Consider the following 15,919-nt stretch of genomic DNA (forward strand, 5'->3'; position numbering starts at 1 on the left):
CCCTCGGGCGGTGCCCGAGTTTCCAAATGGTCAGTCCGCCCCTGGGTGTGAACCATAGGTAAGTGGTACTTAACTCCAGAATAAAATCAGGCCTCTTGCTCTGCCAGACAGGGCTGTGCTTTGAGGCAAAGCGGTGTAAATCTTAGAACTGAATGCACAGAAATGCTAATCCTTTGGCATTATACTTTGATGTTACTTTGATGCTACTTGAGTGCTCTAGAAAATTATAATGTATGGCCAGCCTAAGGCTGGCCATAGATTATCCAATCTTCTTGAGATTTTTAGTTTAGATTTTCCAAAAACCATATAATAGGAGGTCAAACCTAACAACACTTTCAATTGTATCCACTTAGGCAGGCTCTTGCACTGCATAGTTGAAGGTAAATCTAAAGGAAATGGGGCAGAAATTGGACAGAACACTGTATAGTGTATGGCCAGCCTTAGCCTGGGTTCACACAGGAGCAGTGTGGGAAACTGCATGTGATTCAGACAAGAATTGCACCGCATTCCTGTTCAAATCACACGCAATTCTTTGTAGTGCGATTTGAGCCCATTCCTTTTGTATGGGCTCAAATCACACCGCACCTTTCATGGAAAAGGTGCAGGTATTTTTTTTTTTGTTGCACCGGAATCAGATAGGATTTCACGCCCTTGAGATTCTGGCAATCGCACTGCATATTGTGAACCATTTTGGGGTGTTGTTAATTTAAAATTGACACCTGCAGCAGATCTCATGAATGTGGTGCAATTTCATTGTGGTATGGGAAGCACACAGGGTTCACTCTGTTTCTCACACCAAATATTTGCGAATCGAGGCTTCTATGTATTTCATCTTTGTATTTTGCTGTTTGGCAGAGTTTATAATATTCTTCTGATCCTTTATTTTTTTTTATATAAAAATCCCCGTTAAATTTTTTTTTTATTTATTTGAAATATCTTCTCAGCGCATATTACATGTATACACTTTCCTTTACCATAACAGTGCTGGGTTTTAAACTCCTGTTTAGCATTTGTGTTTATTCATTGTGATATTCATATCATTTCAGGTGGATCTAAATCAAGATGAAATAATCACTTCTGCAAATGAAAACAACACATCAGAAATGACAGAAGCTCAGACTGATCTAGATGTACGTGTTTAAGTGATCTCTCTGCATTGTGATATATGCTGTAGGAAATTTCATAATATCGCCATGTGATGTCACTAGAGTCTCTCTGTAAGACTGTATTCTCTAAAGGAACTTTTGCAAGAGGGCTTCTGGTCACTCCATGCAGAATGGTCAGATCCTCAAACAAATGTTTTTAAGCTGGCCATACACTATACAATTTTTGTTACATTCCTGATAAATTGGATGAAATTTGCTACATGGTTGGCCCTGTTGCCACTCCGCTGCCCAACATCCTTTGATTGAAGAGTCAAAGAAACCAGACGGGCAAATTGTCCATCCAGTTAGCTGCAACTGCTGTTTGGATATTCTGACAGCTATTGGTGCTGGCTGTGGGAGATTTGTTCATCTGTGCTGTATAGCATGGATGGAGGAGTCTGTGGACTGAATGATAAAAATCTAACTGTATGACCAGGGGCGGACTGACAACTCATGGGCCCCCCGGGCAATAGGGGATCATGGGGCCCCTGTGTCCTTGCCCAAACTCAAAAAAGCCTGTGAAAAAGGTACCAGGGGCATCTCATGGGGCCCCCTACTGACCCCGGGCCCTCGGGCAGTGCCTGAGTTTCCAAATGGTCAGTACGCCCCTGTGTATGACCATCTTTACCTTTGAAATGCACATTGTCTAGAATAGATAGACAGTGCATGCAGTAAGATCTGCGATGGGTCGTTTTTCATAGGGCAGTGTAGAAGCAGCTGCCAGGTTTTCAGAAGGTAATTCTGCCCCCTCCTGAGTGTCTGCTTTTTTTAAATTTAGTATGTTTAATCCCAAGGAGGATTTTGTTTTAAAATACCACATTGTAACTGGTTTGTAGTTGCAACGCTCTCCCATTGACCTCAATATACAAGTTTGTCAGGCAATTCCACCTGTCAAACTCTGAAAGACAAGTCAAAATTGCCCCAGCAACAAATCCAAAGCCTGTGTACAAGCCAATCTGGCTGTGATGTTAGAATTTAGGTGGGCAGCTGGGGTGGTAAAACTGTGACTCAACTGCCACAAAAAAAAAAAAAACCTGACAGAAGTTATAACCCTCCCTTACTTTGCCTATAGTTCTACTTTAAAGAAGAACCCCCTGAAAAATATTTAGTTTCCCATGCATTAAGTTTGCGTCTGCAGTGCATGGGTTAACTGCTAATCTTTGTATAGAAAATTGCAGAGTGGAGATATACTTACCTAATCTGTCGATCCTCCGAGCGCAAGACTAGTCCCTGCTCTTGCCCCCCCTATACGCTAGCGGCCTTGTAAATGGACTTGTCAGGAATGGACTGGCCAGCAATGGTGGGACTCACCTGCCTTTTGATCTGCAGTACCAGGGCTGGCCAGCGGGTGCTCCCAGCAATCAGAGACTCAACCTTTCAGCCAGCTAACACCTGGAACTGATGATACTGGTGTATTTAAGGGATGGCCAGACTTGCAGACTCTGCCTTGGTGTTGTGTTTGTCCTGGGCCCTGTATCTGTCCTGCATCCTGTTTCTGTTCCTTTGCTGACCCTGCCTGATCTGAACCGCTGCTGACTTCTCCTGCTCTGATCCCGGCTCGCTCCTGACCATCCCTCTGCCTGACCCTCTGTACCACGCTGCTTGCTACCTGTTCTGATCCCTGGCTTGTGACCCTGACCATCCCTCTGCCTGACCCTCTGTACCACGCTGCTGGCTACCTGTTCTGATCCCTGGCTTGTGACCCTGACCATCCCTCTGCCTGACCCTCTGTACTACGCTGCTAGCTACCTGCTGAACCTGGCCTGTGACCCCCGACCCATCTCCGCTTGCTCCCCCTGTACCTACCTGCCCTATTGATATTGACCCGGCCTGCCTGACGACGCTTGCATTGTATGTACTGTTATCTGTGGGTGGTTGGTTTGGTTTGTTTGCACTGTATTATGTTTTAGTATTGCACTGCGTTTATGTTTGTATGGTTAGTGTTAATAAATTATATTGTTTATCACATATCTGAAGTCTGCGTTTCCCTGCGTCAGTCACACACCTCTGGTCACACCTGGGAGCCCTGACATTACACCAAGGCCAATCCTGACCAGAAGTGGCTGCACAGGGAAGCCATCTTGGCTTGTTGCTGGGAAGGATGGATCTGGATGAGGTTGAGTATTTATCTCTGCTAGTGTTTGATGACAGAAAATATGCTTATCAGACTCTGAAGGAGTATCCCTGGGATGAACTGCTAGAATGTATACGGCTCGCTCATGTTCTAGTAGATCAGGGCACAGATTTCTCTGAGGTGCAGCCTTTGATTAAGGTTTGTGCTGAGTTGGTTTCATCTGGTTCCCCCGAATGCAGGGATGAATTTTTGCCACCATTTAGTGCAGACCAGGTAGAGTCCCTGGTGTGGTTATTAGAGGATGATGTGGGTTACTTTCTGGAACGTTATTCTGCATGTTCACCACAGATACTAAGAGATTGTATAAACGCAGTGCAGTCTTTGGTCAGACAGGCTTTGTGTAAGCTCAGCTTTGTTCAACCCATACTGCAGACATGGACAGATTTGTTGCACCCAGCCTCAGTCAGCTTACAAAGACCCAGTCCTGCTTCTAATCTATTTCCTCAAAGCTCTACTCCTGCATTCCCAACAGCTCCTCCAGTTACAGCCCAGTATACTTGGCTATCTACCGCATGTCAGTACCCTGTTCCCACTCGCTGCACCTATCCTGCCTTTAACCCTGTAAAAAAGCCCTCTGTAGCAACTGCTCCCTCTCCTGTTCCATCCTCCAGTTCTTCTCTGTCTCCAGCTGCTCCATTCGTTTGCAGACCTGCGTTTACTTGCAGTGCTCCAGTAGTTAAAACCAGAAAAAAGCGAAAATTCTTTCCAACCAATACCATCCTGCCAGTATCCAAACCGGTGAGCCTGCCTTCCGTGGTTCAGCCTGAATCCTCTACTCAGCCTGAAGCCTCTACTCAGCCTGATGCCTGTACGCAGCCTGATGCCTCTCTTCTGCCTGAAGCCTCTACTCGGCCTGAAGCCTCTACTCGGCCTGGAGCCTCTACTCGGCCTGGAGCCTCTACTCGGCCTGGAGCCTCTACTCGGCCTGAAGCCTCTACTCGGCCTGAAGCCTCTACTCAGCCGGACGCCGGCATTCAGCCTGATGCCTCTACCCAGCATGATGAACTGATCCAGCCTGACGATCCTATTAGGCCAGTTGACTCGATGCCCGCTGTTGATCCAGATGATCCGGTACCTGATCCGGTGCCCGCTATCGTGCCAATTGACTCAGAGCCCGCTGTCGTACCTGGTGACCCGATGCCCGCTGTCGAGCCAGACGATCCAATGCCTGGTGACCCGGTGCCCACTGTCGTGCCTGTTGACTCGGAGCCCACTGCCTTGCCAGATGACGCGGTGCCCGCTGTCGAGCCAAATGACCTGATGCCTGGTGACCCGATGCCCGCTGTCCTGTCAGACGATCCAATGTCTGACCCAGTGCCCGTGGTCATACCAGTTGACTCGGAGCCCACTGCCTTGCCAGATGACGCGGTGCCCGCTGTTGAGCCAAATGACCTGATGCCTGGTGACCCAGTGCCCGCTGTCATACCTGGTGACCCGATGCCCGCTGTCGAGCCAGACAATCCGGTACCTGATGACCCGGTGCCCACTGTCGTGCCTGTTGACTCGGAGCCCACTGCCTTGCCAGATGACGCGGTGCTCGCTGTCGAGCCAAATGACCTGATGCCTGGTGACCCGATGCCCGCTGTCTAGCCAGACGATCCAATGTCTGACCCCGTGCCAGCGGTCATGCCAGTTGACTCGGAGCCCACTGTCGTGCCTGGTGACTCGGTGCCCGCCGCTTCGCCTGGGGGCCCGAGACCTGTCGCTCCGCCTGGGGGTCCGGCGCCCGCCGCCCCGCCTGGGGGTCCGGCGCCCGCTGCCCCGCCTGGGGGCCCGAGACCTGTCGCTCCGCCTGAGGGCCCGAGACCTGTCGCTCCGCCTGGGGGTCCGGCGCCCGCCGCTCCGCCTGAGGGCCCGAGACCTGTCGCTCCACCTGGAGGTCCGGCGCCCGCCGCTCCGCCTGAGGGCCCGAGACCTGTCGCTCCACCTGGGGGTCTGGCGCCCGCCGCTCCGCCTGAGGGCCCGAGACCTGTCGCTCCACCTGGGGGTCTGGCGCCCGCCGCTCCGCCTGAGGGCCCGAGACCTGTCGCTCCACCTGGGGGTCCGGCGCCCGCCGCTCCGCCTGAGGGCCCGAGACCTGTCGCTCCACCTGGGGGTCCGGCGCCCGCCGCTCCGCCTGGGGGCCCGATGCCTGTCGCCCCGCCTAGGGGTCCGGCGCCCGCCGCCCCGCCTGGGGGCCCGATGCCTGCCGCTCCGCCTGGGGGCCCGATGCCGGTCGCCCCGCCTGGGGGCCCGATGCCGGTCGCCCCGTCTGGGGGCCCGATGCCTGTCGCCCCGCCTGGGGGCCCAGCGCCCGCCGCTCCGCCTGGGGGCCCGGCGCCCGCCGCTCCGCCTGGGGGCCCACCGCTCCGTCTGGGGGCCCGGCGCCCGCCGCTCCGCCTGGTGGCCCGCTGCCTGCTGCTTCGTCTGGTAATCCGATGTGCCTCTGCCCGGAGTCCTGCCCGATGTGCCTCTGCACGGAGTCCTGCCCGATGTGCCTCTGCCCGGAGTCCAGCCCGATGTGCCTCTGCCCGGAGTCCAGCCCGATGTGCCTCTGCCCGGAGTCCAGCCCGATGTGCCTCTGCCCGGAGTCCAGCCCGATGTGCCTCTGCCCGGAGTCCAGCCCGATGTGCCTCTGCCCGGAGTCCAGCCCGGTGTGCCTCTGCCCGGAGTCCAGCCCGGTGTGCCTCTGCCCGGAGTCCAGCCCGGTGTGCCTCTGCCCGGAGTCCAGCCCGGTGTGCCTCTGCCCGGAGTCCAGCCCGGTGTGCCTCTGCCCGGAGTCCAGCCCGTTGTGCCTCTGCCCGGAGTCCAGCCCGTTGTGCCTCTGCCCGGAGTCCAGCCCGGTGTGCCTCTGCCCGGAGTCCAGCCCGGTGTGCCAGTCTTTGATATCCCGCCAGTTACCAGACCCGGGCGGTGGAACATTTTGCCCAGCTAGGACTGTTTTGAGCGTCCTGAGGCCGCTCCTTGAGGGGGGGGTACTGTCAGGAATGGACTGGCCAGCAATGGTGGGACTCACCTGCCTTTTGATCTGCAGTACCAGGGCTGGCCAGCGGGTGCTCCCAGCAATCAGAGACTCAACCTTTCAGCCAGCTAACACCTGGAACTGATGATACTGGTGTATTTAAGGGATGGCCAGACTTGCAGACTCTGCCTTGGTGTTGTGTTTGTCCTGGGCCCTGTATCTGTCCTGCATCCTGTTTCTGTTCCTTTGCTGACCCTGCCTGATCTGAACCGCTGCTGACTTCTCCTGCTCTGATCCCGGCTCGCTCCTGACCATCCCTCTGCCTGACCCTCTGTACCACGCTGCTTGCTACCTGTTCTCATCCCTGGCTTGTGACCCTGACCATCCCTCTGCCTGACCCTCTGTACCACGCTGCTTGCTACCTGTTCTGATCCCTGGCTTGTGACCCTGACCATCCCTCTGCCTGACCCTCTGTACTACGCTGCTAGCTACCTGCTGAACCTGGCCTGTGACCCCCGACCCATCTCCGCTTGCTCCCCCTGTACCTACCTGCCCTATTGATATTGACCCGGCCTGCCTGACGACGCTTGCATTGTATGTACTGTTATCTGTGGGTGGTTGGTTTGGTTTGTTTGCACTGTATTATGTTTTAGTATTGCACTGCGTTTATGTTTGTATGGTTAGTGTTAATAAATTATATTGTTTATCACATATCTGAAGTCTGCGTTTCCCTGCGTCAGTCACACACCTCTGGTCACACCTGGGAGCCCTGACAGGACTGTTCTTGATGTCATCGCTCCCATAGACTGGCTCTGTACTGTACATGAGGATGGCAGGAACAGTTCACCACTGGATGTAGGGGAGCGTGTTTTTCTGAAGGATCGAAGGATTGGGTAAGTATAGCTTTTCCTTGCACCCCTGGACAAAATGAGCAGTTAAGATTAAAATTTTGCCCTGATTTCTTCTTTAAAGTTTTTTCATATAGAAGTAGTCGGGGGATATCCTAACACATTTTAACTAAGAGAAAACAATACGAATCACTTGTTTTTTTATAACCTGTCTAATTAGCTAACTGATGCCTGGCATAGGTCTGATGTTATTATTTTGTATCCATACACTGAAGGTGTCCAAATAATTGGGGGAGATTTTCTAAAACTGGCGCACACAGAATCTAGTGCACCTGTGCATAGAAATAAATCAGCTTCCAGGTTTTATTGTCAAAGCTTAATTGTACAAGCTGAAACTAGAAGCTGATTGGTTACTATGCACAGCTGCGCCATATTCTGTGCGTTCCAGTTTTAGTAAATCTCCCCATTGTTTAAGGTGGTAGGGCAACCATAGACACTGGCGACAGAGGTTCACTGAAGGAAAATAGTAATCAAACACATACAAAAAGTTTGTTTGATCATAATTGTTTTCTCCCGTCATTAGCTGTCTACATTGTGCCTCCTCTGAATCTCCCCGTAGGCCAAAACATAAACGGTCGTACTGATGCAGCTGTCATATTTCAGGTTACTTTGGCTGGCACAGACACCCGAGGGCAATCAGATGGTGCCTGCATGTCTGACCACCATCTCGTGTCTATAGTCAGCTTGCTTATCCCTGTTGTGTGAATATGTCAGAATCTCTTGATCTTGCGTCAGCTAGTGCTCAGCTATGGGTGCGTTCAGGTGATTTACTGCTTATAGGAATCAGGTTACTTGCCAAATCAGATGCTCGTCACAGTGCAGTATTCATGAGTTGTGTGATTCTCTGCAGATTGGATAGATCTTCATGCATGTATTCAAGAGATGAATGATATTTCCAGTTCACCCGTTTGGACATCAGTTGCTTGACTTATAGCTCCAAAGTTTACTGAAGCAGGGAATGCACATTGAGTTGCATTCCAGGGGGTTGAATGGAAAAAAAATCACAGATCCCTGCATCAACCCAAACGATGTTGATGCAATGACCTCTCCCCCGAGGTCCCCCCCACAGTCAGAATCCACAGATCAGTGCTTCAGCAGAAAATGAGAGGAAATCCCTTCAAAGAAAGGGAAACCCAGTGTGTTACCAGGGTCACTAGAACTAGTGTCCCCATTAGAAGATTTTAGTGTTCTGATGTCAACTCAAAATTTGAGATTTTCTTTTATTTTCACTTTTGATGATAAACATAATTAGGACAAAAAGAGGGTGTGAAACCACCTAACAGGGGCACAAAAAACAATAAAAACTCACAGGTGTTGTAATCCCTCTCCACTCAGCCCATAACAAAAGAAATGCTTTTTGTTGCACTTTAAATAAAAAGTGTAATTTAAAACACGCACCAGGAAGATTCAACTGTAGTAAATGTGAGGTGTAAGAGGTTCCCCACTGTCATAATGATCTTTGGAACCATTTGGGGAGCTGCCTGTCATGAAAAAGCAGTACTACCTTTACTATGGCATAGTGTGATTCTAGGTAGAGGCAAGCGATGCTTTATAAATATGTTCCATGGTGTGTAGTCTTTATTTACATATCACCTTAATGGGTTGTTTGTATTGTATATTACAGCTGAACTTCAGGCAGACATACAAAGAATATTACGTTACTGTAGTTATGCATGCATTAAAATAATAGTTGATAAAATGTTATAAAATGGATGTAAAGGCTTAAAGCCTAACTCCAGGCAATTTTTTTTTCTTCATCCAGTGAGGCTGTGCTCGCACTGCATTGGTTAACCGCTCATTTATTCTAGGGATAAACATGGCGCCTATACTCACCTGATCTTTCGATCCTCTGGAAAACAGCACTCCCCCACGTCCAGCGGTGGACTGTTTCTGATTTCTTCATGTCCAGAGCCAGTCTATGGGCATGATGATGTCAGGAACAGTCCACCACACAAGACCACTGGACCACTGGGGGGCAGGAGCCAAAGGTACCAGTCTTGCACTGGGAATATCAGAGGATTAGGTGAGTAAATCTTGGCTCCCCGAACTCCTAGACCAAAATGAGCAGTTAACCCATGCAGTGTGGGCAGAGCCCCACTGCATGGTAAAAGAACAATGTTCTGCTTTAAGGATTTTACCTTAATGCATTCTCTGCATTAAGGTAAAAACCCTTCTGTACTACAGAACCCTTCCTCAGCCCCTCTTATACTTACCTGAGCCCAATCTCGATCCAACATTATGCTCAAGAGCAGTGGCTCTCCCCCTCCTCACAGGGCAGATTCATAGCAGCTGAAGCCATTGGTTCCCACTGTTGTCAATCAAATTCTGTGATGGGGGTGGGGCAAGCTGCGCTGTCTGTGTCTATAGACACAGGCAGCACTGCTCGTATTAAGCCCACAGAAGTGCCCCTATAGGCAGCGGCTTCCTATGGGGGTACTCACTGAAGAGGAGAAGCCAGGAGCACCGACGGGAGACCCCAGAAGTGGAGGATATGGGCTGTTTTGTGCAAAACCATTGCATGACATGTTTTCATGGCATAACATGACATGTTTGTTATTAAATAAAAAAGGTTTACAATCACTTAAAATGCAACTAATATAAGCAACTCGCTTCTAGACCATACAATCTATCTGGATGTGGAGTGTCCTTGTATGTTAATCTATCTGATATGTTAAAATGTCCTAGCATCAGGATGCTTGTGTTGTCAAATGACCCCAGTGTTAAATCTCCTAATGGCTCATGGTACCCCAGTGCTGGGATGAAAATTGGAAATGTCCTCCTGCGCTCAATACAGGCAAGATCCCTAAATCAACAGCTGCTGTCACTTTATCTTAAACCATTAAGTAGCCAAATATATACCTTAAAATTAGTGAAGCGCTAAATAAATCAATATATATATATTAAGGTGCCATCAATGAATATTAGTGCTTTAGTGTTAATAGTTCCTTACTAATCAATGGAACACTACAACTAATACATATTAAATGAACAAACTTATATTCATAAATAAACCGGTACGCCATATCCGGTTTGGAATTACGTCACTTCCGGTCACGTGGGGACGCATGTCCGAACGTAGCGGCCATATTGGTTTCCCCTGTGTTCATGAGATACACCTATGGGATGAGGTGAAAGGCTTTTGTAACCAGGAAATAAATGTGAGTGCAACCAGTATGTATTAGAAGTGGTTTTGTATTAAACAATATTACACTATGGGAAACTCTGTTTGTGTCCTATATGACGTATGAGTGGAGGAGGAGTGGAAACCCTATGATCCCCTGCTGAGCTACCTGGAAATAAAGATTGGCCATAGAGGAGATCAGTAGCCTTTTGGCCCCTTGAGGGTCAGTGCGGGGAGGTGAGCAGGCACTGCTGCCATTTGAGGATTTGTTTGAGCACTAGAAGTGAACATCACCGTTTTGTCACAAGTTACACCTGCATGGACTTTTTATATATATATATATATATATATATATATATATATAATATTTATATATATTTTTTTGTATATGCACATAGAAAGGTTTTGTTTGTCATATACACTTGTTCACTTTAAATTATTGATTATTAATTTTCACTTTAAATATTGAATGGGAAGTAGGAATTTATTGTAGATATAAATATTATTTTTCACGGATTATATAATTTATCACTGATATATATTATGGATTCAGTTTGGTTTTTTTATTTATGAATATGAGTTTGTTAATTTAATATGTATTAGTTGTAGTGTTCCATTGATTAGTAAGGAACTATTAACACTAAAGCACTAATATTCATTGATGGCACCTTAATATATATATATTGATTTATTTAGCCCAGTGCTGGGATGACTGCTACCTTGGTGGGTTTGGGGATTTGGGTTCCATGCGTCTCAGTGAATCCAGTTGGCTTGTTGTTAAATTCCATTGTGGCACCCAGCCAGACACTGGTGGCAGGGCATCTAGCCGGTTACTGGAACCCAGCAGTGGGGCACCTTGCCTGTAAAGGGAAGTCTTATTGGATCTGTTCGAAACCAAGACTTCCTAGCAATTTTCTGTACTAAAGAAATAAGGATACTACAAGTGCTACATGAACTACTAATTTGCTTTGTGCAAGTAACTTCCTAAGGCAGTAACCTTGTTGGAGGTACTGATCCCCACCACTTTTATATGCGCATTCACCGAACCCTTCTTAATTGGAAAAATAAAATATGATTTTTAAAATTCAAAACATAGGTATATATTTAGGTATATATTTATACATAGGTGCACAAAATGAACAAAACCGTTAAGAACAAAACCATTAAAACATGATTTTCAAACAAAAACAAAAACATAATAATGAATATTTACTGCACGAATCATATGAGTCGGGTGTGGGTCTTCACCTCCGCCGAACCCGCGAGACTGACTCACCGAACCCCTGGGGTTCGATCAAACCCAGGTTAAGAACCACTGTCCTAAGGACTGCCTATTTTACAGCTCTCACTGTAAAGGAATGCCAAGGAGCTATATAGGTTTTTTGGAACAAAGCATTGGTATCCACTTTTTGTAATTCCCTGTGTAGCACCACCCCTATAGGGGTCGCTGAAAGATGATGGGCCCTGACCTTGCAAACCTTCTGATACATGGATTCAGACATGGTTTACAAAGGATTACACTTGCAACAACACCAAAATGTAGTAAAGCAATTGGGGTATTTACTAGAAGTTCATAAGTCAACAGACAGACTGCTGAACCATCCGGGATTTGAACCATCTATGGACGGCTATACTGTCCAATCCCAGGGCAGGAACAGAGAGGTCACCAGTACTGTAGACAAAGGGCAGCTCCCCAACCTGGCTATGCTGCCTGGCAAAGCTGGATGGTCAGAAATACCATTCTTTTGGTAAGTAAAACAGATTTCAAATATGTATCTCAACCAGGGGTGGACTGACAACTCATGGGGCCCCTGGGCAATAGGGGATCATGGGGCCCCTGTGTCCTTGCCCAAACTCAAAAAAGGATATGAAAAAGGTACCAGGGGCATCTCATGGGGCCCCCTACTGACCCCGGGCCCTCGGGCAGTGCCCGATTTGCAAATGGTCAGTCCGCCTCTGATCTCAACTGTGTGTTTAGCTGCTTGCCTGGAGTTTGGCTTAAAACAAAAGAATATTTCTAATCCTGTTCTCAATGTCTGTTATTGCAGCAAAGCAAAACACATAGCAGAGCATCTACTACAGATGACACCATCAGAGGTGTGAATTGCAAGACCCCAGAGACACCAGGGACAGAAGCACAGAGCCAGCCTTTCCGGCCCATCTACAGAGGAGACGTCTCTGCCTTCTGTATACAGCTCTTCTGCATTGATGAGAAGCATGAAACAAGGCAAGTCTAGGGCACAGTCATTGACCCTCTGTTTATATGAGAAAGTACAGTACTGATCTTTGTCTCTCTCTCTATAAATAAATATAAATGTCTAAACTCTTTATAAGCATTAGTATTTTGTGGCTTTGTGACCAGAGTAATTATTTTAGTTTTTTATTTTAAGATGTGTTTCCCTTACAGGAACAGCATGCAGGGACAACATCTGTCTTTTTGCCCCTTGACAGTTAGGAGCAGAGGGAGGCTGATTTTGATGACAACGCAGTGTTTTTGCATTGTCAGATGATTGCCATCAAATGACGTCAGTCACCATCTGTGAGTTAATGTATTTGGCTTCCAGCACCTTTTCTATGGCACCCTTCAGAGTTTAGGGATGTTAAATACAAACCTAAAGGAGTGTCGGCTGTCCCATTAAACAAGCTCATAGCAGGATTTAGTAGGCTTTAAGTTGTGCTGAAGTTTACAGAGGTCTGCAAGCAGCCTTGGGGTGTGCAACCATCTTGTCATACTTTGAGACTCATTCCCTATTAAACTTGTAAATTAGTTCTGTGTACCCTTTACATGTTCATCAGTGTGTGAAATATGTAAAAAACAAGACATCATACTGATTTACAAAGGAGGTTAAAGTGTTACTAAACCCATGACCCTGCATTCACTATATCTGGTCTCCCACAGTACACAGAACATGGAAATGCAATTTTTTTAGTAAATATAAACTGCTAAATACCTGTTTCTCAACAGCAGTTAGAGCAGTCTTGTGACTTCTGTCAGTATCCAGCAGAGCACTGGTTAAAGCTTGTAGGAGTATTTTTCATTCTCCCGTGATTGTCCTATGAGGCTGCATAACCCCTGACCCTCTGTCTGGACAGTGATGAATGACCCTGTGCTGATCACATGCACTCCCCCAAGAACAAAAAAAAACTCTCTAGCAATAAACATCAAACTGAGCATGTGCAGCTTGCCCCCAAGGCTCTGTTCTATCAGCAGATGGATTGGGGATAGCAGAAGAAGGGGAGGATCAGAGAAGACAGGATCAAATATCCTTTTTACACAATGTGGAGGATTAACCCCTTAGGTTCCACAGTGAGTATAACAAGCATGCTTTACTGCATATACAGACTGATTTTATTTTTGTGGGTTTAGTAATACTTTAATGTTGTATGGTTACCATAACAAGTTGTTTTAAACCTATTCACTTGGTTTGGTTCACATTGCTGCAACCCCAAAGTCATGCGACTTGCTTGCAATTTCCTTGCAACTTTTGTGATTTAAAATTTCAGTCTATGGCCCTCGAGTTGCACCAAAGTCACAGAAAAGTAGTGCAGGAACCTTTATGTCGCTGCAACTTGAGTTGCATTAATTAGGACAGCACCCACTGAAATGAGTGTTTTTTGACTTGTCATGTGACTTTATGTGCCGCTAGTTACATAATAAGTTGCAGCAGTGTGAACTGGGGCTAAAACACAAGCCTTAAAGCTGAACTCCAGGTATGATCTTAATTGCATACTTATGTTTGCCCAGCTTGCCACAATGTAAGTATGGATATCTCATACCTGATGGACTGCAATGGAAATTGATAATCACTGTGTATCCAGGTACTTGGCTAGAGACAGAGAGTGATTTAGGAAACTGTGCTGAACTGCTGTCTGTGCTTCCAATGGACTTCAACTGAATGGATTAAACTGTTTCTAAAGGTACATTTTTTTTTACAAAAATAATAAACATGTTATACTTATCTGTTCTGTGCAAAACCACAGAGGTTTTGGACAGAGCAGCCCCTATTCTCTTCTTTTTGGGTCTTCCGCCACTGATCCTGGCCCCTGTTCTCCATCCGAGAATCCCCATTAGAAAGCTGCTTGCTATGGGGGCACTTGAGCAGGCTTGCTCCCAAGCTGCGCTCCTGTGAATGGACATTATCCATTCACACACAGCATGGCTTGGCCCCACTCCGCTCCCTGCTGAGAAGCCAATGAGGTGAGAGGCACCCAGGAAAGCCAAAGCTCTCATGCCCATCGCTGGATCGAGTGGAACTCAGGTAAGTATAAGGTGGGGGGGGACCTGGGGGGGGGGGGTTGCACTAGGATTTTTCTACCTGCATGCATAGAATGCATGAAGCTAAAACACCTTCTGCCTTCAGAACCACTTTAACTCTACTTCGCTTCCATCCACCAGAGGAAGCAAACAAGCAGAAGGAGCTCCAGATAATTGATGGTTGGCAGCATTGAATCATGGGTGGTGAAGTTCAGGAAATAAACTTTACTATGGCAGTATATAGACTATTGGACTACAGTTCCCAATATGAGCCAGGTATGAGGGGAGAGAGAGTTATGTTTTATCAGCCTGAATACCAAAGAGGAGGAAACTGAGGTGTGCACATCATCAGACTGAGCCCCAACACAAACCAACTGAAGAACTAGGGCTAAAGACTGCTCACTCAGCAGCATCACAAAAATGTTTCCTATTGTCTATAGTAGGGGGTCTCCAAACTTTCTAAACAAAGGGCCAGTTTACTGTCCTTCAGACTTTAGGAGGGCCAGACTGTGGCCATTGGGAGCAGAAAAGGTCCCAACGTCAGATGGAAAAAACAATTCCCCAACATTGGTGTCATTGAGGAATTGTGCTCCATCATTGGGTGCCATTGGGCCCCATCATTGGGTGTCATTGGGAGAAATTGTGCCCCATCGTCGATGTCATTTGGAGGAACTGTCCCTCATCATTGCTGTCATTGGGAGAAATTGTGCCCCTTCATTTGTGTCAGTGGGGGAAATTATGCCACATTGTTGGTGCCAGTGGATGAAAGGTCCATAGTTTGGGGACCACTGGTCTGTAGTAACGGGTACCTCTTTAGGGAGTTTTAAATTATATCGCTGCTGTTCATATAGAGTGTACTCTAAAGTGGACATAGCCTACTGTTTACAGAGGAGTTATGGCAGTATTAATTATCATCGTTGTTACTGTTTTCTAATGCCATTACTTATCACTGATTTTGTGGATTACCAGGTTTTCCTAAATTTAGCTGCATAGAACTCCATTATTTGCTGCTATAGCCTAGTGAACATATTGTCTAGTGCAGTGTTTTTCAACCTTTTTTGTGCAAAGGCACACTTTTTTCATGAAAAAAATCACGAGGCACACCACCATTAGAAAATGTTAAAAAAATTTACCTCTGTGCCTATATTGACTATATATAAAGTAATTCTCTTGAATAGGAATCAAACACAAAGAAATTATTTTATAATTACTTTATTATGAAATAATAAAGTATTTTATAATTGGACCCGGGGGCCGGACCAAGAGTAGATGAATGATGTGTATGTGTCATCCATAGTAAGTATAGTAGTATTCCCCCATAGTAAGCATAGTAATTCATCCCCCATATAGTAATTCACCCCCCATAGTAATTCATCCCCCATATAGTAATTAATCCCCCATATAGTAATTCATCC

General features: G+C 46.9%; 1 protein-coding gene across 1 annotated transcript in view; it reads left to right on the plus strand.

Moving 5' to 3' along the window:
* CFAP61 (cilia and flagella associated protein 61) overlaps window positions 1–15,919 on the plus strand; it is a 409,554-nt gene that overhangs the window by 84,648 nt on the left and 308,987 nt on the right. The window contains exons 10-11 of the mRNA XM_089686524.1: window positions 1,047–1,130; window positions 12,298–12,476. Of these exons, the coding sequence (XP_089542650.1) occupies window positions 1,047–1,130; window positions 12,298–12,476 (263 nt within the window). The remainder of the gene's footprint in view (window positions 1–1,046; window positions 1,131–12,297; window positions 12,477–15,919) is intronic.

This window comes from Staurois parvus, unplaced genomic scaffold (genome assembly GCF_062004578.1).
Source record: "Staurois parvus isolate SC_StPar_1 unplaced genomic scaffold, SC_StPar_1.0 ptg000401l, whole genome shotgun sequence".
Taxonomy (NCBI): Eukaryota; Metazoa; Chordata; class Amphibia; order Anura; family Ranidae; genus Staurois; species Staurois parvus.